This window comes from Pristiophorus japonicus, chromosome 24 (genome assembly GCF_044704955.1).
Source record: "Pristiophorus japonicus isolate sPriJap1 chromosome 24, sPriJap1.hap1, whole genome shotgun sequence".
Lineage (NCBI taxonomy): Eukaryota > Metazoa > Chordata > Chondrichthyes > Pristiophoridae > Pristiophorus > Pristiophorus japonicus.
The window spans coordinates 8,268,890-8,291,690 of NC_092000.1; the positions used below are offsets into that span (position 1 = coordinate 8,268,890).

Consider the following 22,801-nt stretch of genomic DNA (forward strand, 5'->3'; position numbering starts at 1 on the left):
ATATATCCAATGAACTGGCATCAACAACTCTCTGCGGTAGGGAATTCCACAGGTTAACAACTCTGAGTGAAGAAGTTTCTCCTCATCTCAGTCCTACATGGTTTACCCCTTATCCTTAGACTGTGACCCCTGGTTCTGGACTTCCCCAACATCAGGAACCTTCTTCCTGCATCTAACCTGTTCAGTCCTGTCAGAATTTTATATGTTTCTATGAGATCCCCTCTCATCCTCCTAAACTCCAATAAAAACAGGCCCAGTCGATCCAGTCTCTCCTCATATGTCAGTCCTGCCGTCCTGGGAATCAGTCTGGTGAACCTTCGCTGCACTCCCTCAATAGCAAGAATGACCTTCCTCAGCTTAGGATACCAAAACTGAACACAAAATTCCAGGTGAGGCCTCACTAAGACCCTGTACAACTATAGAAAGACCTCCCTGCTCCTATACTCAAATCCCCTAGCTATGAAGGTCAACATACCATTTGCCTTCTTCACCGCCTGCTGTACCTGCAGGCCAACATTCAATGACTGATGTACCATGAACACCCAGTTCTCATTGCACCTCCCCTTTTCCTAATCTGCCGCCATTCAGATAATATTCGGCCTCTGTGTTTTTGCCACCAAAGTGGATAACCTCACATTTATCCACATTATACTGCATCTGCCATGCGTTTGCCCACTCACCTAACCTGTCCCAAGTCACGCTGCAGCCTCTTAGCATCCTCCTCACAGCTCACACTGCCACCCAGCTTAGTATCATCTGCAAACCTGGAGATATTACACTCAATTCCTTCATCTAAATCATTAATATATATTGTAAATAGCTGGGGTCCCAGCACTGAGCCCTGCTGAACCCCACTAGTTACTGCCTGCCATTCTGAAAATGACCCGTTTATCCCGACTCACTGCTTCCTGTCTGCCAACCAGTTCTCTATCCACGTCAGTACATTACCCCCAATACCATGTGCTTTAATATTGTATACCAATCTCGTGTGTGGGACCTTGTCAAAAGCCTTTAGAAAGTCCAAATACACCACAGCCACTGGTTGTCCCTTGTCCACTCTACCAGTTACATCCTCAAAACATTCGAGAAGATTTGTCAAGCATGATTTCCCTTTCATAAATCCATGCTGACTTGAACCGATCCTGTCACTGCTTTCCAAATGCGCTGCTATTTCATCTTTAATAATAGATTCCAACATTTTCCCCACTACTGATGTCAGGCTAACCGGTCTGTAATTACCTGCTTTCTCTCTCCCTCCCTTTTTAAAAAGTGATGTTACATTAGCTACCCTCCAGACCATAGGAACTGATCCCAAGTCGATAGACTGTTGGAAAATGATCACCAATGTATCCACTATTTCTAGAGCCACTTCCTTAAGTACTCTGGGATACAGACTATCAGGCCCCGGGGATTTATCGGCCTTCAATCCCATCAATTTCCCTAACACAATTTCCCGCCTAATAAGGATTTCCTTCAGTTCCTCCTTCTCACTAGGCCCTCGGACCGCTAGTATTTCCAGAAGGTTATTTGTGTCTTCCTTCGTGAAGACAGAACCGAAGTATTTGATCAACTGGTCCGCCATTTCTTTGTTCCCCATTATAAATTCACCTGAATATGACTGCAAGGGACCTATGTTTGTCTTCACTAATCTTTTTCTCTTCACATATCTATAGAAGCTTTTGCAGTCCGTTTTTATATTCCCAGCAAGCTTCCTCACATACTCTATTTTATCCCTCCTACTTAAACCCTTTGTCCTCCTTTGCTGAATTATAAAATTCTCCCAGTCCTCAGGTTTGCTGCTTTTTCTGGCCAATTTATATGCCTCTTCCTTGGATTTAACACTATCCTTAATTTTCCTTGCTAGCCACGGTTGAGCCAACTTCTACGTTTTATTTTTACTCCAGACAGGGATGTGCAATTGTTGAAGTTCATCCACGTGATCTTTAAAAGTTTGCCATTGCCTATCAACCGTCAACCCTTTCAGTATCATTCGTCAGTCTATTCTAGCCAATTCACGTCTCATACCATCCTTAAGTTACCTTTCCTTAAGTTCAAGACCCAAGTCTCTGAATTAACTGTGTCACTCTCCATCTTAATAAAGAATTCTACCATATTATGGTCACTCTTCTCCAAGGGGTCTCGCACAACAAGATTGCTAATTAGTCCTTTCTCATTACACATCACCCAGTTTAGGATGGCCAGCCCTATAGTTGGTTCCTCGACATATTGGTCTAGAAAACCATCCCTAATACACTCCAGGAAATCCTCCTCCACCGCATTGCTACGAGTTTGGTTAGCCCAATCAATATGTAGATTAAAGTCGCCCATGATAACTGCTGTACCTTTATTGCACGCATCCCTAATTTCTTGTTTGATGCTGTCCCCAAACTCACTACTACTGTTTGGTGGTCTGTACACAACTCCCACTAGTGTTTTCTGCCTTTTGATATTCCGCAGCTGCACCCATACTGATTCCACATCATCCAAGCGAATGACCTTCCTTACTATTGCGTTAATTTCCTCTTTAACCAGCAACGCTACCCCACCCCTTTTTCATTTCTGTCTATCCTTCCTGAATATTGAATACCCCTGGATGTTGAGTTCCCAGCCTTGGTCACCCTGGAGCCATGTCTCCGTGATGCCAATTACATCATATCCGTTAACAGCTATCTGCGCAGTTAATTCGTCCACCTTATTCCGAATACTCCTCGCATTGAGGCACAGAGCCTTCAGGCTTGTCTTTTTAGCACACTTTGCCCCTTTAGAATTTTGCTGTAATTTGGCCCTTTTTGCTTTTTGCCTTGGGTTTCTCTGCTCTGCACGTTTACTTTTCTTCTTTCTATCTTTTGCTTCTGCCCCCATTCTACTTCCCTCCCTCTCCCTGCATAGGTTCCCATTCCCCTGCCATATTAGGTTAACTCCTCCCCAACAGCACTTCCAAAACACTCCCCCTAGGACATTGGTTCCGGTCCTGCCCAGGTGCAGACCGTCCGGTTTGTACTGGTCCCACCTCCCCCAGAACCGGTTCCAATGTCCCAGGAATTTGAATCCCTCCCTTCTACACCTCTCCTCAAGCCACGTATTCATCTGAGCTATCCTGCGATTCCTACTCTGACTAGCATGTGGCACTGGTAGCAATCCTGAGATTACTACCTTTGAGGTCCTATTTTTTAATTTAGCTCCTAGCTCCCTAAATTCGACTTGTAGCACCTCATCCCATTTTTTACCTATATTGTTGATACCTATATGCACCACGACAACTGGCTGTTCACCTTCCCCCTTCAAAATGTCCTGCAGCCGCTCTGAGACATCCTTGACCCTTGCACCAGGGAGGCAACATACCATCCTGGAGTCTCGATTGCGGCCGCGGAAATGCCTATCTATTCCCCTTACAATAGAATCCCCTACCACTATAGCTCTCCCCTCTTTTTCCTGCCCTCCTGTGCAGCAGAGCCACCCATGGTGCCATGAACTTGGCTGCTGCTGCTCTCCCCTGATGAGTCATCCCCCTCAACAGTACCCAAAGCGGTGTATCAGTTTTGCAGAGTAGAGAACAGGCGGCTTCAACAAAGTGCATACCACGATAGCGCAAATGTGTCACACGAGATTGAAATCTATGATCCTGTATTTGTATTAAATTATGGACAAGGTTCCAAGTGGCTTCCTGGCACTGCCGTGGCCAAAGAGGAAGAGCACAGTGTTTCGGGTCAAACTTTCAAATGGACTCATTCACTGGAAACACTTGGACCAAATCAAACTCAGATTCACGGACTACCCTGAGCAACCCACCTTGGACCCTATCTTTTTTGAACCCCCAACATATGCTCCAGTGGCAACGGGCACCGCAGTTGACCATGAAGTAGAACCCATCATCTACAGCAGCCCAACAGGGCCCAACACACAGGCAGCCCAGCAAGACCAGCTGCACAGCAGCCCAGCGAGGGCCCAACAAATGATTCAACAACATCAGCTTTCACACCGAGACGATCAACCAGGGCAAGAAGGGCCCCAGATCGACTCACATTGTAAATAGTTACACTATTGACTTTGCAAGGGGGAGTGCTGTTATATATTTAAACTTGTAGTTACTCTGTACAGCCACCAGTGGGCTCATCCCCTGGAGTCCCAAGGAATCCCATAATCCCTTGGGAACACAGGTATTTAAGGAGGCTTCACAGGTTGGAGAGACACTCTGGAGACCTGCAATAAAAGACTAAGGTCACACTTTACTTTGAGCTCACGGTGTTCAGTCTGACTCTTTCTCCATACACTACAGAGCTCTCCTGTGATCTGTTGGTTGTGGGACCGCTTAGCTCTGCATACAGACTGCTGATTCTGGTGTTTGGTTAGTACCTCATTCTAAGTATGACAAGTGCAACTCCAGGCATGTACTTCCACACTACACATGATGGTTCGATGAGGATGAAGGAGTGAGGTATGTGCATGAGGTTTCAGATTGTGATGGTATCATTCTGCTACTGCTCAGGGAGCACAGCACAGCACAGCACAGCATGGATGCCCAGTTTTCAGCTGCTTCATCTGTCCTTAGTCTGTCCCACTTATCAGGGCAGTAGGGCCACACAATCTATCTCTCTGGAAAAGTTAGTCAGCAGTTTGAGTTGAAACAGTGAGAGACACAGAGGGAGATCTTGCCTTTTAATCAGTTAGATGTGTATGAACACACATGGCCTGCAAGAGATTTTGTGCCAGGTAGCTCAAGGATTGCTAACTTGTGAGTCTAGCCTATAAAAGTCAGGGTCACATATTTTATTATTTCGAAATTGCAAAGAACGGTTGGAAATAAATGTATTTCAGTAGAAAATTACATACTGTTCATTCATACATTTCACATAAAATAAAGTCGTTTGTTAGTTTACAATTGACCTTGTCTCATTAAAATGTTTTAAAAATGAGAATGCACATAGCACTGCCTGCAAGATTATCGTCTCCAGTACACACAACAAAGGGTCTTATTGTTATGGCAAACAGGTTACAACATTGTTTAACTAGATACTGAGCAGTAAAGGAACTTACCAGATCATAGGGGACACAGGGTCTGGTTACAGCAGTAACCAGTGACACAGAATTTGAGGAAATATCCACTGTATACCCATAAACTTGTAACAGGAACCACACCTGCGCTTTAGTATCCGAATAATATTGAGCACTGCATGGTATACACGTCTATCCTCCAAGCTACAGTGAACAGATATTAGTCCGCTAAGCATTACAAATCTTGTTCACAGCAGATGCTCCGAGGACTGAGCCTATCTTTTTTTTTCCAGCCACTAACATTAATCCAATCTCTGACACAAACTCACATTTGAGCAGCAGAGCTGATAGTAAAACATTGCACAGTTTCTCACTCCAAACAAAACAAAACAAAAATACTTACTGTTCCCATGCATGTGTCTTTCACGTCAATCCATACAGAATCAGCAACCAATTCGACTTGCGATTCCTTTGTTACATAGTAATAAACCAGTAATCTGAATGATGGTATTAGATATGGGGTAACTGGAACTCGCATGGACACCAGGACTTGACCGCGCTCTCTCAATTGCCGCCCAACACGCACTATCTTTCCTTTGCTTATCAGCTGATGAAGAAAGTAAAAAAAAAATTAAGGAGTAAAAGTGGAACATCTAGACTAAACAATTTTGAAGAGATATAAACACATATAGAGAAAAGAGGGGCCGAAATTCAGCTCAGCCCGTAACGGCGCAGACATACCGTTTTCAAAGTCTTCTGACTGACACAATGGATGTGACCATATATCCGGAGAAATTCAGCTCCTCGAACCTTTTTTTCAAGTGTGTAGGATTCAAGCGGGGTGGAAGTGGCCTCATCATGGGGGCAGAGCGGAGTGGGCGTCACTAGTGGGGTGGAAGTGGGGGTGGAACGGAGTCTCTGCCGTTGTCAGTCTTCAGCGCTACGCCTATGACGTCAATGTGCCATCGTGTCAACACGTCTCTACCCTTGAGTTAAAGGTGAAGGCCGCTGCGAGCTCTGCAATTCTTTAATTTAGGTCCACTGGGCCACCGGGGAGGGTTTCTGCTGGGCCAACAGCCTGACACCCAACAAGGAGTACCAGGTTGCCAGTTGACGGCCCGGCTGAACCTGGGGACATAACTGTCAGCCGGACAAAAAAACTTAAATGGTGTCACTGGCAGCGCCACCTCCCCTTTAAGAGCGGCCGTGCCCCCAACCAACAAGGCCCAACAAGGAGTACACCGACATAAAAAGCTGACGGGGGCACCGAGCGGCAGCTGGGAGACTTTGGCAGGTGAATTTCCTTCCCGGGGTGGCTCTGGTGCAGGATCGGGGCGGATCGTCACACCGCAGCAAAAAACCCCAAGGTGAATTTCGTGAGCATCGGCCAGGCAGCCATTTGGCACCGCCCCGTGGCCGCCGTTTTCAGGCAGCTAGAGGCCTTATCGGGAGGCTGAATTTCGGCCCAAGGTCTGTTGACAGATTTCAATGATCTCACAAAGTGAAATAATTGTGAAAATGAACAGAACTCTGACCACTAAACATCTGAATAAAAACCACAAACATAATTTTATCACAGCATCTTTAAATTAAAAACATTCTGAGCATGTATTAAATAATAATGGATAGCCTACAGCAGGGAACTGAGTACAGGCAGGTCAATTTATGGATACAACTGCATTTTTGAACAGCTCAAAGACTTTGCCCTCTTTGAAAAGGAGTTTTCATGTGGGCACAATGTAGCATAATACTCCTCGCAGAATGTCAGAACTGCCGTTGCCCATTTCTGCCATGTCTCATTATCCACTAGTTTTTAATAGATCTCCAACAGATTCTTCATCTCACCACCAAGACCAACTTAATCATCAAATCACCGACTCCATCCCCCTTCTGACAACCGTCTCAAGCTGAACCAAACTTTGCAATCTCGTCTCATATTCAACCCCGAGATAACAACCTTCGTATCCTCTCCAACACAAAGAGCCCTACTTCCACCTCTGTAACATAGAAAGAAGAATGCATTTGCATTCATACAGCTCCTTTTACAACCAATGAAGTTCTTTTGAGCTGCAGTCACTGTTGTAATGTAGGGAAATATTACAGCCAATTTTCAACACACAAAGGTCCCACTAATAGCGATGAGATCTGACCAGCTAATCTGTTTTGGTGATGTTAGTTGAAGGATGAATGTTGGCCAGGACACCCCAGTGCAGAACTGGCACTTTTTGTGGAGCACTCCTACTCAGTCTGGATGAAATAAGTACTTACCTTTGCACTGCCAGGAGAATCGGTGCAGAGCAGAGAGAGAAAAACTTATTCGGCTGGTGGGGCAGTCTAGGACAAAAGGACATAACCTTAAAATCAGAGCCAGGCCATTCAGGAGAAATTGGGAAAGACTTCTTCACACAAAGGGGCCGAAATATCCCCTTTTATAAGGCTGCCTGAAAGCAGCGGTCACAAATCGGTGCGGAATGGCCACCGAGTCTCTGCAGAGAGGCCTCCATTTAAAAATTGCTCTTCCTCAGGTTTGGAGCGGTGTCCAGGACCATTCCACCCATTTTCCCTCGTGGGAGCTAGGCTGCTGGCCCAGCTGAAACCCTCCCTGGTGGCCCAGTGTTTGCCACTCAAGTGGCTGCAGAGTTCGCAACAGTCCTCCCCTTTAACTGATGGGAAGGGATGTTGTGATGCGCCAGCCATGCTGATGACTTTGAGCATCGGCTACTCTGCCCCGCCCCCATTTCCGCCCCGATGATGAAGCCACTTCCGCTCCGCTCCAAAAAAAAATCACGAAGTGCTGAATTTCTCCGGTTTGGCTGCCCCATACATTGGCCAGAACACTTTGAAAATGGTAGGTGCGACTCGTTTCTGGCGGTGGGCAATTTCGGCCCCAAAGGGTGGTAGAAGTGTGGAACTCTCTTCCATAAAAAGCAGTAGATGCTAGCTCAATTAATAATTAATAATCTAAAACCAATAGATTTTTGCTAGCCAAGGGTATTAAGGGATATGGAGCTAAGGCGGGTAAATGGAGTTAGGATACAGATCAGCCATGCTCTCATAGAAAGGCAGAACAGGCTCGAGGAGCTAGTTGTGTTGCTATATAACCATGTTCCTATGCTCCGCGCACTCTCTGCTCAGTTGAGTCCTAAAATCGCAACTGGAATGCATTTTGTCACAGAACCCCAATTTGCCTACAAAATGTGCCCACCGCCTGACTCAGGCAGGGGCTTCGGCCGCCCAGAGTAGGCCACTCGGAAGATAGCGTTGGCCACACTGTCAGCGGGGTCAGAGTAGTAGGTCATTCCCCACCATTTTCAGGGGCGCTACCGCCCATTTTGTATCTGGCAGATGGGATCATATGTGGGGTTCAGAACTGAACAGTGTTAGAAAAATTTGCTGGTTTCTTTTAATTAAATCTCACAAGCTTTTATATTCCGGGAAGGTTTTAAAAAAACATTTTTTCAGCTTCCCTCAGCAGATTCAGCAGTTAGTAAAATCCATGGCCTGGAAATTGGGCAACCATGTGCCCGTTTTTCCAGCGACATTTCGCTGTTTTTGACAGAAAAAGGTGATCAGGTAAATTGGCCAAAGTTGTGCGCCGACGGTTTGGAAATATCGCTGAAAAGCGGACCGCCGGCGTGCAAGACGAAAAAAAAAGCTATTGCTTAAAATTGGCCTTTCGGCGCACCCGTATTCTGGGTGGAAAAAAACGCCCGAGCAAAGCCCGCGTTGCAGCCCCAGAAATAGCAGTAAGTATGAAGAGCTGAAAAAAAGGGAAGTTAAAGTGTCTTGTGAATGTTTTGTGATTCTTTAATTTTTGCAATAATATTTTTGTGTTTTCCCCCTCCCCGGGCCTGTCTTTTAGCGGTAATCGGCCTCGGACTAAAGTTGGCGAAGACCTCAGTCTCCACCGCGAATCATTGTGCAGCGTCAATTTTTACCGTTAGGCGCAATTTTTGGGCAATTTTAGGCCTTCTGAAAATAGAAGATTAGGGGTATTTTTGGTGAAAAATGCCAGGAAAATACCGCTACCCTGTATCACCAAAAGACCAATTTCTAGCCCCATGAGGAGAAGTGTACATGACCTGATGGAAGGAATGGTCTCACTGGATAGAGTGACCTCATCTCGTTCCACAATTTATGTTTTTTACTAAAGTTGATAAGGATCCTTGAACTGCATCTTTTTGAATGTCAGAATAATAAGACATGACTGACGTATATAAAAACATACCATATAAGCGAAGAACGTTATCTGGTCCTGGATTGCTGCATTGTCATTTTGGAGAATCAGTTGAACATTTAAATTATGTCCTGCACTGAGTTCTGTTTGGTGAATACCAATGTGCAAATAGTTCCTTGAACCAGCTTGTGTCCTATATGGTTTTGCCACCATACTTATAGATGCCTGCTGATCTTTGAGAATGTTCGCATCATTTGTTTTAACCTGTAAGTAGAAAGACAGAAAGCAAAATTAAACTCAGACCACTGAGTTTATATTAACTGTCTATATTAAGCAATATTTGAGGTACAACATCGTTTTACAAGTCAATTAGTTGCCTTGAACAATTAGCAAATATTTACGAGTGTGGTCAATTTCTCATATCAGATGTAAAATCAGCAGGAGGTGGGATAGGATATGCAGCCTTCGAGATATCTGCGCTCCTCTATTTCTGGCCTCTTGCTCATTCCTGATTTTAATTGCTCCACCATTGGTAGCCGCGTGCTCAGCTGCCAAGGCCCTAAGCTCAGGAATTCCCTCCCTAAACCTCTCCACCTCTTTATCTCCCTTTCCTTCCTTAAGACACCCCTTAAAACCCACCTCTCTAGCTAACCTGCTCTAGTATCTCTTTATGTGGCTTAGTGTCAAATTTTGCTTGAAAATGATGAAGTAGGACATTTTACAACGTTAAAGGCACTATATGAAAGCAAGATGTGTTGTTGTTGGCTATCTGAATCAGAGAAAGAAAGATCGTGCATTTATATAATGCCTTTCACGACCTCAGAACATCCCTGCTGCTTTACAGCCGATGAAGCACTTTTTGAAGTGTAGTCATTGTTGTGAAACTAACTGAGATTGATGTTCATTACCATTTCCAGTTTGTAGCCACGCGACATGCAGAAAGAGCACCCTTTGAGGAAATCAGGTGCTGTAGCAGCTTAAAGGGGCAGTGCACTTTCGGGCAAGGTTGAGCAGCATGCCTCGGAAGTAATCAATGAAGCGATAGGGAGTCATAATTTATGGACAAGGGAAGTGTATATCTTCGTGAGGCATGTTAGGAAAAAGTGGAACATGCAATCTCCCCTTAGATGGGTATTGTAACTCACATCATTAGAGGACAGGCTCAACAGGAGGTTCATCATCATAGGCAGTCCCTCAAAATCGAGGAAGACTTGCTTCCACTCTAAAAGTGAGTTCTTAGGTGACTGAATAGTTCAATACGGGAATTACAGTCTCTGTCACAGGTGGGACAGACAGTCGTTGAAGGAAAGGGTGGGTGGGACTGGTTTGCCGCACATTCCTTCCGCTGCCTGCGCTTGTTTTCTGCATGCTCTCGGCGACGATACTCGAGATGCTCAGCGCCCTCCCGGATGCACTTCCTCCACTTAGGGCAGTGTTTGGCCAGAGACTCCCAGGTGTCGGTGGGGATGTCGTATTTTATCCAGGAGGTTTTGAGCGTGTCCTTGAAATGTTTCCTCTGCCCACCTAGGGCTTGCTTGCCATGTAGGAGTTCCAAGTAAAGCGCTTGTTTTGGGAGTCTTGTGTCAGGCATGCAAACAATGTGGCCCGCCCAACGGAGATGGTCGAGTGTGGCCAGTGCTTCGATGCCGGGGATGTTGGCCTGATCGAGGACGCTAACGTTGGTGCGTCTGTTCTCCCAGGGGATTTGCAGGATCTTGCGGAGACATTGTTGGTGGTATTTCTCCAGTGATTTGAGGTGTCTACTCTATATGGTCCACATCTCTAAGCCATACAGGAGGGAGCGTATCACTACAGTCCTGTAGACCATGAGCTTGGTGGCAGATTTGAGGGCCTGATCTTCGAACAGGCGGCCGAAGGCTGCGGTGGCTGTGTTGAACCTCGTCGTCGATGTCTGCCCTTGCTGATAATAGGCTCCCGTGGTATGGAAAGTGTTATGTATGTGAACCTCACCTGTGGGTAAGACATGCCACTAGAGGGCACACCTGTGGGAGACCTATGGGTTACCTGTGTACCCTGGTGCAAGCAGGTATAAAAGGCAGGCCACCGCGTTGCTGCCTCACTTTGGAACTATATTAAAGAGACCAAGGTCAGAATGGTTTGAGTTTACAACACAGTCTCATGGAGTTATTCTGAACATAACAGAAAGTTGTCCACTTTTTTCAGGGCCACGCCGTGGATCTTGATGACTGGGGTGCAGTGCTGTGTGGCGGGTCAGCTGGTGGAGGACCCTTTGTCTTACGGATGTTTAGTGTAAGGCCCATACTCAGTGAAGATGTTGACTCTAGCAAGGTTACTAACATATCAAAGCCAGCAGCAGAAACACCATGTGAACTGGCTGCAGTGTGAAAGAAGTTCAATAATCTCACCAGGTGGGCCAAGATAGCAAACTTTCATTGCTTCCATTCTAAACGGCATGGCCCAACACCCAACCCCACAATCCACCCCCCTCCCCACTACCAAATTTTTTAAAGCTCCACATGGTTGCCTATTAGGCAGAAAAGAAGACTCTTTTGCACCTCTTTTTTGCCACACACTAAAAAGCTGCTCTCCCGGATAACTCCTTTCAGCTACTGCAAAGTATTGATGCTTTTTGGGGTGGAAATAGACAGATTAAATGAATGTGCAATAGATGCAATATAATGTGGAGAAGTTATCCATTTTGATAGGAAAAATAGAAAAGCAAAATATTTTTTAAATGGAAAATGTCAGTGAGACCTGGGTATCCTTGTACACGAATCACTGAAAGTTAACATGCAGGTACAGCAAGCAATTAGGAAAGCAAATGGTTATGTTAGCCTTTATTATAAAAGGATAGGAGAACGAGACAAAATAACTTACTGCAATTATATAGGGCCTTGGTGAGACCACATCTGGAGTATTGTGTGCAGCTCTGGTCTCCTTACCTAAGGAAGGATAAACTTGCCATAGAGGGAGTGCAACGAAGGTTCACTAGACTGATTCCTGGGATGGGGGGATTGTCCTATGAGGAGAGATTGAGTAGACGAGGCCTATAGTCCCTCGAGTTTAGGAGAATGAGATGTGATCTCATTGAAACATCTAAATTAAGGGGCTTGACAGGATAGATGCCGAGAGGATGTTTCCCCCTGGCTGGAGTGTCTGGAAGTAGAGGGTCACAGTTTCAGAATAAAGGGTCGGCCATTTAGGACTGAGATGAGGAGAAATTGTTTTACTCAAAGGGTTGTGCATCTTTGAAATTCTCTACCCCACAAGGCTGTGGATGCTCAGTTGTTGAGTATATTCAAGACAAAGATCGATAGATTTATGGATATTAAGGGACTCAAGGGATTATGGGGATCGGGCAGGAAAGTTAAGGTGAGGTCAAAGATCAGCCATGATCTTATTGAATGGCAGAATAGGCTCGAAGGGCTAAATGGCCTACTCCTGCTACTATTTCTTATGTTCTTATTCCTGGCACCATTTACACTATGATCAGTAGGCTAATTCAATGGCAAAAGGCTTAAAGTCTTTTTCCCAACATCAGTAATTTACCTGCTTCTACTCTACTTGCAGGAGAAGACTGTCCATAACAAGCTGCTCAGGGAAAACCTCTTCCAACGCGAACGTAATGGAAGCAGGAGATGGGGGAGTTGGATACCACCTCTAGATGGTGATATGACACAAATTTTCCAGCTCTGGGCTGGTGGCTTTCAGGAAAAGAATGAGCGATTTGATTTCTGACTCAATCAAATTGCCTTTGATTTGTTCCTGGTTTAGACAATTGGATATTAGGTTGGTAATTTAACAGATTAAATCACCAATGTATGACACTTTCAAATGTGATGCCATTGAAGGGCGTGACACAAAAGACATAAGAACTTAAGAAATAGGAGCAGGAATGAGCCATTTGGCCCCTCGAGCCTGGCTGATCTGATCATGGACTCAGCTCCACTTCCCCGCCTGCTCCCCATAACCCCTCATCCCCCCCATCACTCAAGAAACTGTCTATTTCGGTCTTAAATTTATTCAATGTCCCAGCTTCCACAGTTCTCTGAGGCAGCGAATTCCACAGATCCACAACCCTCTGAGAGAAGAAATTTCTCTTGTTCTAAATTTCATCTGTTCTAAATGGGGCGGCCCCTTATTCTAAGATCATGCCCTCTTGTTCTAGTCTCCCCCATCAGCGGAAACATCCTCTCTGCATCCACCTTGTCAAGCCTCCTCGTAATCTTATACATTTCGATAAGGTAACCTCTCATTCTTCTGAATTCCAATGAGTAGAGGCCCAACCTACTCAATTTTTCCTCATAAGTCAACCCCCTCAGCCCCGGGATCAACCTAGTGAACCTTCTCTGAACTGCCTCCAAAGCAAGTATATCCTTTCGTAAATATGGAAACCAAAACTGCACTCAGTATTCCAGGTGTGGCCTCACCAATACCCTGTACAGCTATAACAAGATTTCCCTGCTTTTATACTCCATCCCCTTTGCAAAAAAGGCCAAGATTCCATTGGCCTTCCTGATCACTTGCTGTACCTGCACACTATCCTTTTGCATTTCATGCACAAGTACCCCAGGTCACGCTTGTACTGCAACACTTCGTAATCTTTCTCCATTTAAATAATAACTTGCTCTTTGATTTTTTTCTGCTAAAGTGCATGACCTCACACTTTCCAACATTATACTCCATCTGCCAAATTCTTGCCCACACACTTAGCCTGGCTATGTCCTCCTGCAGCCTCTTTATGTCCTCCTCACACATTGCCCTTCCTCCCATTTTTGTATCGTCAGCAAACTTGGCTACAGTACACTTAGTCCCCTCTTCCAAGTCGTTAATATAGATTGTAAATAGTTGAGGTCCCAGCACTGATCCCTGCGGCACCCCACTCGTTACTGATTGCCAACCAGAGAATGAACCATTTATCCCGACTCTCTGTTTTCTATTTGTCAGCCAATCTTCTATCCATGCTAATATATTACCCCCAACCCCGTGAACTTTTATCTTGTGCAGTAACCTTTTGTGTGGCACCTTGTCAAGTGCCTTCTGGAAGTCCAAATACACCACATCCACTGGTTCCTCTTTATCCACCCTGTTCATTACATCCTCAAAGAATTCCAGCAAATTTGTTAAACATGACTTCCTCTTCATAAATCCATGCTGACTTTGCCTGACCAAATTTTGCTTTTCCAGACGTCCTATTACTGCTTCTTTAATAATGGACGGCAACATTTTCCCAACCACAAATGTTAGGCTAACTGGTCTATCGTTTCCTACTTTTTGTCTGCCTCCTCTTTTGAATAGGGGCGTTACATTTGGAGTTTTCCAATCTGCTGGGACCTCCCCAGAATTCAGGGAATTTTGGTAAATTACAACCAAAGCATCCACAATATCTGCCGCTACTTCTCTTAAGACCCTAGGATGCAAGCCATCAGATCCAGGGGATTTATCTGCCTTTAGTCCCATTATCTTACTGAGCACCGCTTCCTTAATGATTGTGATAAGTTCCTCCCCACCTACAGCCCCTTGACTATCCATTGTTGGAATACTGTTAGTGTCCTCGACCATAAAAACTGATACAAAATACTATTTAGAGTTTCTGCCGTCTCCATATTCCCCATTACTAATTCCCCGGATTCGTCCTCGAAGGGACCAACATTTACTTTAGCCACTCTTTTTCTTTTTATATATCTATAGAAACTCTTACTATCTGTTTTTATATTTTGTGCTAGTTTACCTTCATAGTCTATCTTTCCTTTCTTAGTTATTTTTTTGTGTCATTCTTTGTTGGCTTTTAAAAGCTTCCCAATCTTCTGTCCTCCCACTAGTTTTGCCCACTTTGTATGCCCTTGTTTTTAATCAGATACCGTCCTTTATTTCTTTAGTTAGCCACGGATGGCTTTCTTTTCTCTTGCACCCTTTCCTCCTTACTGGAATATATTTTTCTTGAGAATTGTGAATTATCTCTTTAAATGTACACCACTGTTCATCAACCGTCCCACACTTCAATCTGTTTTCCCAGTCCACTTTAGCCAACTCTGCCCTCATACTTCATAGTCTCCTTTATTTAAGCTTAGTACACTGGTTAGAGATCCAACTTTCTCACCCTCCATCTGAATTTGAAACTCAATCATGCTATGATCACTCCTTAAATAAGGAGACCAAAACTGTATGCAGTACTCCAGATGTGGCCTCACCAATACAGTTGTAGCAGGACCTCTCTGCTTTTATTCTCCATCCCCCTTGCAATAAAGGCCAACATTCCATTTGCCTTCCTGATTACTTATTGTGCTTGCATACTAACTTTTTGTGTTTCATGCACAAGGACCCCCAGGTCCCTCTGTATTGCAACATTTTGTAATTGTTCTCCATTTAAATAATAATTTGTTTTTTTATTTTTTCTGCCAAAGTGGATAAACCTCACATGTTCCCACATTATACTTTATCTGCCACATTTTTGCCCATTCACTTAGCCTTTCTATATGCCTTTGTGCCTATATGGATTTTTTGTGTCCTCCTCACAATTTTCTTTCCCACCCATCTTTGTATCATCAACAAACTTGGCTACATTACACTCGGTCCCTTCATCCAAATCATTAATATAGATTGTAAATAGTTGAGGCCCAGCACCGATTCCTGCGGCACCCCACTAGTTACTTTTTGCCAATCGGAAAATAATCCATTTATCCTTACTGGGAAAAAAACAGTAAAAGGGAATATTATTTGAATGGGGATAAATTACAACATGCTGCGGTGCAGAGGGACCTGGGAGTCCTTGTGCATGAATCCCAAAAAGTTAGTTTGCAGGTAATCAGGGAGGCGAATGGAATGTTGGCCTTCATTGCGAGAGGGATGGAGTACAAAAGCAGGGAGGTCCTTCTGCAACTGTATAGGGTATTGGTGAGGCCACACCTGGAGTACTGCGTGCAGTTTTGGTCACCTTACTTAAGGAAGGATATACTAGCTTTGGAGGGGGTACAGAGATGATTCACTAGGCTGATTCCGGAGATGAGGGGGTTACCTTATGATGATAGATTGAGTAGACTGGGTCTTTACTCATTGGAGTTCAGAAGGATGAGGGGTGATCTTATAGAAACATTTAAAATAATGAAAGGGATAGACAAGATAGAGGCAGAGAGGTTGTTTCCACTGGTTGTGGATACTAGAACTAGGGGGCACAGCCTCAAAATACGGGGGAGCCAATTTAAAACCAAGTTGAGAAGGAATTTCTTCTCCCAGAGGGTTGTGAATCTGTGGAATTCTCTGCCCAAGGAAGCAGTTGAGGCTAGCTCATTGAATGTATTCAAGTCACAGATAGATAGATTTTTAACCAATAAGGGAATTAAGGGTTACGGGGAGCGGGCGGCTAAGTGGAGCTGAGTCCACGGCCAGATCAGCCATGATCTTGTTGAATGGCCTACTCCTGTTCCTAATTCTTATGTTCTTATGTTCCCGACTCTCTGTTTTCTGTTAGTTAGCCAATCCTCTACCTATTCTAATATATTACCCCCAACCCCGTGAACTTTCATATTGTGCAGTAACTTTTTATGTTGCACCTTATCGAATGCTTTCTGGAAATCCAAATACACCACATCCACTGGTTCCCCCATATCCACCCTGCTAGTTACATCCTCAAAGAACTCCAGAAAATTTGTCAAAGGATATTTCCCTTCCATGAACAAATGCTGACTCTGCTTGATTAAATAATGCTTTTCCAAATGACCTGCTACTGCTTCCTTAATAATGGACTCCAGCAGTTCCCCAACGACAGATGTTAGGCTAACTGGTCTATAGTGTCCTGCTTTCCGTCTGTCTACTTTTTTAAATAGGGGCGTTACATTTGCGGTTTTCCAATCCGCTGAGACCTCCCCAAAATCCAAGGAATTTTGGTAGATTACAACCAATGCATCCATTATCTCTGCAGCCACTTCTTACAAGACCCTAGGATGCAAGCCATCAGGTCCAGGGGACTTGTCCACCTTTAGTCCCATTATTTTACCAAGTACTTCTTCAGTGAGAGTGATTGTTTTAAGTTCCTCGCTCCCTATAGCCTCTTGATTATCCATTATTGGGACGTTTTTACTACCATGAAGACCAATACAAAATATTTGTTCAATGTGCTACATCCAAGACCTTTATTTCTACATACATTGTTCCAAATTGCAAGACTAAATGAAAAAAATAAGTTTCATGTGTAGAAAATGAATTAGGAAAGCTCCACGCATTGGAAATGAATCAGGAACCCAAGTACATCTGTGGCATGTATTATTTTTCTATATTCAATATTGCACAATGTAATTCTGAAATTCTGAATTCATGTAAACTCCTTCAAAGTAAATCCATATCACAATAGTCATTTTTTTTTTCAATCACTCATGGTGAAAAAAGTTCTAAAGCTGTGAATATAGTTTGTTTTCTTTGGAGTAAAGGTTAAGGGGAGATTTAATAGAGGCATTCAAATTATTAAGTGCTTTAATCGAGTAAATAAGGAGAAACTGTTTTCAGTGGCAGAAGGGTGGGTAACCAGAGGACACAGATTTAAGGTAATTGGCAAAAGAACCAGAGGCGAGATGAAAATAACTTTTTTTACGCAGTGAGTTAGTAGTATTAGGCAGTCCCTCGTATCGAGGATGAGCCACTTCCTCACAAAATGGATAAGTTCACAGGTGTTTCAATGAGGGACCTAATATTCCGGATCCCGAACTACATCCTGAAGGGTGGAAGATGCCTGTGCGTGGATTTTTTTAACTGGGGTGGCCGTTGCACACCAGTCACCACACGGGCTTGACAGAGCTAGGTCTTGGTTCAGTGGCAAGGGTTAACCAAGACGACTGGAGACCAAGTCCAAGATGCATTATTAATATTCGCAAAGGATACTTGCTTAAAATTAAAATCAGCTCAGCTGGAAATCTTTGAATCAATCATTGAATTTCAGTGATCAAATTTTAAAATGACCGACAAAGAACTTAATGGTTCTTGAGTAAGGAAAATGTGGCACTCCTTTAGAAATTAACAAGAATCTCCTAGTGCAAGAATGTAGATGTATGCCACACTACTTGGAACTTTTAGAAGTGTGGAGTCTCATTCATTCCTATTTTAATTATCGTTGAAACTATTTAAAAAATTAAATCAAAAATAAATTACTTTTATCTTTCTGTCTCTTATATTTCTCTCTTAACCACAGCATTCTTTCCTTCTCTTTATTTTGCTTTATGTACATTATTTTATACTGAATTCAATATTCTAACATACATGGGATTGGGTGTCTGCTGCTGTCAGCCTGAGCCAGGGGGATCACAGTGAGTTATATGATGTTGTGGAATGCACTCCCTGAAAGGGTAGTGGAACCAGATTCAATTTAACTTTCATTGGGGAATTTGAGAAAAATTGAAGGAAATAATTTAAAGGGCTATGTGAAAGAGCAGGGAATTGGGACAAATTGGATAGCTCTTTGAAAGAGTCGGCACAGGCATGATGGACCAATTGTGACCTTTTTCCCCCTAGTTCTGATTACATATCTTTGACTTTATTGTTCAGGATTTCAATATGTTCGGTAGAATCGTTCTCATCCAGAATAAATGTATTTTCTTAGAATGGTTAACATCTCATCCAGTGGCCTCCTCTGTGCTATACCATTCCATGGCTCGATATTAAGTGCCCTATTACTCACGGTTATGTTTAGAGTATTTGCTCCACCAGCTGTATTTATTGTCATCCTGGCAAGTCCATCAGCTTCGGTATTCAACTTGGCCAGTCCATCGTTGACTGTCACAGGGACTCCACTGGCTGGCGAACCATCGGGATTTGTTACATGGACCTCAGATAATAAAGAACAAGAAAAGAATAATTATCCTATTCTTTACAGAGCAAAGGTACATGGTTAAGAAATAGAAAGAAAAGTAGGAAAGAGAAAGAAAATGGAAATATTCGTACCATAAGATCAAATGGCATGCCGGGCTTGAAATACTTGGATGTTTTCTTGAACTCTATGGTATATGGAGAGGTGACTATTTTTATACCTGTTTTTTCTCCTTCTACGATGTCACTACCTATTCAAAGAAATAGAATTAAGAGAAAAGGCATTAGGCATTTTACAAAATTGCAAAAGTGAAGTATTTCTGCTCTGTGCATGCTAAAAATATAACACGAGCATGGTCACTGATTTGTAGTTTGCACAGAATCACACAATAGAATCCACAACCTGTTTCAAATCACTGAAACTACTTTAAAAAAAACTATGCTAAAATATTTAATGGTTTCATTGGTGTACACAAATCAGTTTCTTAGCAAATTAAATATCTTTTGATATTATAAAACTTTTAAAATGTGTCTATAAGCCAAAAAAAATTAGCGCAATTTGAAGAGCTTTTCCAAACCAGCGCATTCGGCAGAATTTTGACCCGAGGGTGGTGCCAATTTTGTGGGTAGGGCCTGATTTAGGCAAATTGAATCTTAAATCAGTGTAAAAGATCAAGGAAAACACAAATGCAACTGGTATTGGGCATAACTTAAGTTTCAATTTCCTCAATCTTTGGCGCTGGTTCAGTAGATTCCGACCAGATTTCACCAATATTACTGGTGTAAACGAGTAGAAACCCTACCTCAATCTAAAATAAAACTATTGGGCCAGAGATACCTGGATTATATATGAACATATATAAAAAGAAATACTAAAGCAAGAACTCAAACTTTCTTACATGGCTTCATATATAGTACTAGATTGTTCTTTAACTGCTATAAGATACACGGTACTTACACACCTGTACGTGTTATAACACTGGCAGTAACATAGATTGAACACCCCACAAGTTCACTAATGTCTGGAAAGTTGATTTTTATATTTTCACGTGTTAGGGTAGCTTTCCCACGCCCATCTGTAATCTGAAGTTAAACAGTTTAGTGCAGTTTTGAAACCGTTCATTTGCATTTTCAATGATACTAGCTGATCTTCTGTGGATTGCTCATGGAAAAACATTTCAGGGAATTTTTTTTGTCTTGCAACTAACTTTCTATTTCTCTCCCATCTGTGTTTCTTTCCAATTCCCTCTCTTATTTTCTGTATATCTTCCACTCTTTCAGTGTCTCTTTCTTTTGCTTCTCTCTGTCTGACCATGTATTCTCACTTTCCGGAAGGTGACCTTTTTTTCTCTATTTCTGATTACATCTCTTTTACTTTATTGTTCAGGATTTCAATACATTCGGTAGAACTGTTCTCATCCGGATTAAATACAGCTACAATGTATTTTCTTCGAGTGGCTAACATCTCAACCAGTGAACTCCTCAGGTCTGGGACTACTATCAGATTCTTGACTCAACTGCGCTGGAAACAATGGATGGGAACTTGGCTCAGATATTCTACTTGAGGAATGTAACTTACAGTCTGGCTCATAAACCTCAGAAGATAGGTTCATGATCTTATAATATGACAAAATGTTCTTCTTCCTTCAACGAATTATGTGCCTGAGGTCTGACGAAGATCCTTCATGTACAAGTGACATGACCAAGGCCATGCATAAATGCAGGGCAAGAAAACGCCATTGAGTTAATGAGTATTATTGTGTCAAGGCAACAAAAGGCAACTGGAGGCAAGGATGCTGTAAGAGAATAACATAATTTGAGCGAGCAGGAGTTAAATGTGGAGCAGGTCCTGGTTATGATTAGTCCGCAGCTCTTTTTCACCTGCCAAAATTTTGTAGGATTTGTGGGCTGGCATATAACGCATGCACCCCAAGCGAGGAAAATAAGTCATACACATACGCTCCCATTCATTGATCTTTACCTTTAATGCTAATCACTTTACCATCGCCAGTAAAAAGGCAGCAAGTGCCCCCTTCTTCAAGGGGCACAAACCATAACTTGCAAACTAAACAAATTTTAAAGAAAACTTAACAACTTAATTTAAAATTTGGTTCGGGGGAGCGGGAGGTGGGTGATGAAGCACTCCGGTCCCTCTGGTGCCCAAGTGTGCTAGTGGACACCGCATGCTCCATCTCCAGGGACACCCGGGTGGGAACGTAGCAATAATAGGATAGGGGTACATCTTGCATTCAACAGTATCAAAGGACTTTAGAAAGATTTAAAATTTAGAATATCGAATTTTGACAATGCAATGAGAGCATGAAAAAAAAATCTATTTTTTCACAGGAGACTTGTCCCAGAAAGGTAGGAAAAGGCAGGCAGTGCCGGAATCAGGAGCGTGGCACTCAAACCGATATTCAACACTACATACTGGTTAGGGTGACGAAACCTTGAAGAAGTGCAGTCCCAAGCCTGGCACCGTGAGGCAAAGGACTTCACGGTGCCTGGGGGGGTGGGGGAGAAGAGGGCGGTACAGCAAAGTGTAGGAACGTGATAGTAATTAGGCATTCGATACTCAGGGGCAAAGACAGGTAGTTCTGCGACCGTCGACATGAGACCGGTATGGTATGTTACCTCCCTGCTGCCAGAGTAAGGGACATCATGGAGATGGTGCAGAACATTCTGCGGGGTGAAGGGGAAGAGCAAGAATTCATGGTCCATGGTCCAACGACATAGGGAGGAAAAGGGATGAGGTCCTGTAGCCAGTGGTTACGGAGCTAGGGACGAAGTAAAAAAACAGGACTTCAAAAGCTAGTAATCTCTGGATTACTTCCAGTGCCATTGCAGAAATAAGAGGATATGGCAGGTTAATGCATAGCTAGTGACATGGTGCAGAAGAGGGATTCAGGTTCCTGGGACAGTGCTTTGGTAGGAGGCACCTGTTCAAGATGGATGGGTTGCACCTGAACAGAACTGGAGCCAATATTCTTGCAGGCAGGTTAACTAGTGCTGTGGGGGTGGGTTTAAACTAATTTGGCAGGGATTTGGGCACCAAGATTGTTGCATATGTAGACTATGGATGTACTCTCTGTGTAGTCACTGTGTGGTTGCATAAGATGGAGACTTGTTTACTATCAATAAGATTTGTGGATATACTATGCTGGCACCACTAGAGGGTGCAACTGGTGGAGACCAGGGGTTGAAAGGCTGTACACCATGCTTGTGCCTCACTCTGGAGATTGGAATAAAGGACCAAGGTCACTACAGTTTTACAACACATTGCCTCATGGAGTCATTCATAAATACATTATAGACATAACAATTGGCGACGAGAATAAGGACTTTCACACAATCATGACTACCTTTGGCACACTAAAAGACTTCGCAGAGGGTGATGATTGGAATGCCTTCACGGAAAGGCTCGAGCAATATTTCGTGGCAAACGAAATGGCAGGAGTGACGGACACATTGGCGGAGAAGCACAAGGTTATACTGCTGACCAGTTGTGGGCCCGAGGTCTACCACCTCGTCAGGGACTTGCTGGTACCCACAAACGTCAAGGCTAAGACATACGATGAGCTGACTGAACTAAATCGCGACCAACTTAAATCAAAAGAGAGAATCCTCATGGCCAAGAACAGATTCTACATTCACTGCAGACCTGAGGGCCCGGAGATTGCAAAAGATGCTGTCAACCTCAGGAGACTTGCGGCACCATGTGATTTTGGCACGCAACTCAACGAAGTATTGCGAGACATCTTCGTTGTAGGAATTGGCCACGAGGGCCTCCTTCACAAAAACCAAGGAAGAGGCATATAAATTGGCCAGAAAAAGCAACAAACCTGAGGACTGGGAGAA

At 43.5% G+C, this 22,801-nt stretch overlaps 1 protein-coding gene across 1 annotated transcript in view; it reads right to left on the reverse strand.

Annotated features, from left to right (window-relative positions):
- Positions 1–22,801, reverse strand: part of LOC139238019 (venom factor-like) — a 220,191-nt gene that overhangs the window by 152,940 nt on the left and 44,450 nt on the right. The window contains exons 9-13 of the mRNA XM_070867416.1: positions 19,906–20,026; positions 19,079–19,194; positions 18,816–18,962; positions 9,221–9,433; positions 5,396–5,599 (exon numbers count right to left, since the gene is read on the reverse strand). Coding sequence (XP_070723517.1) covers positions 5,396–5,599; positions 9,221–9,433; positions 18,816–18,962; positions 19,079–19,194; positions 19,906–20,026 — 801 coding nt within the window. The remainder of the gene's footprint in view (positions 1–5,395; positions 5,600–9,220; positions 9,434–18,815; positions 18,963–19,078; positions 19,195–19,905; positions 20,027–22,801) is intronic.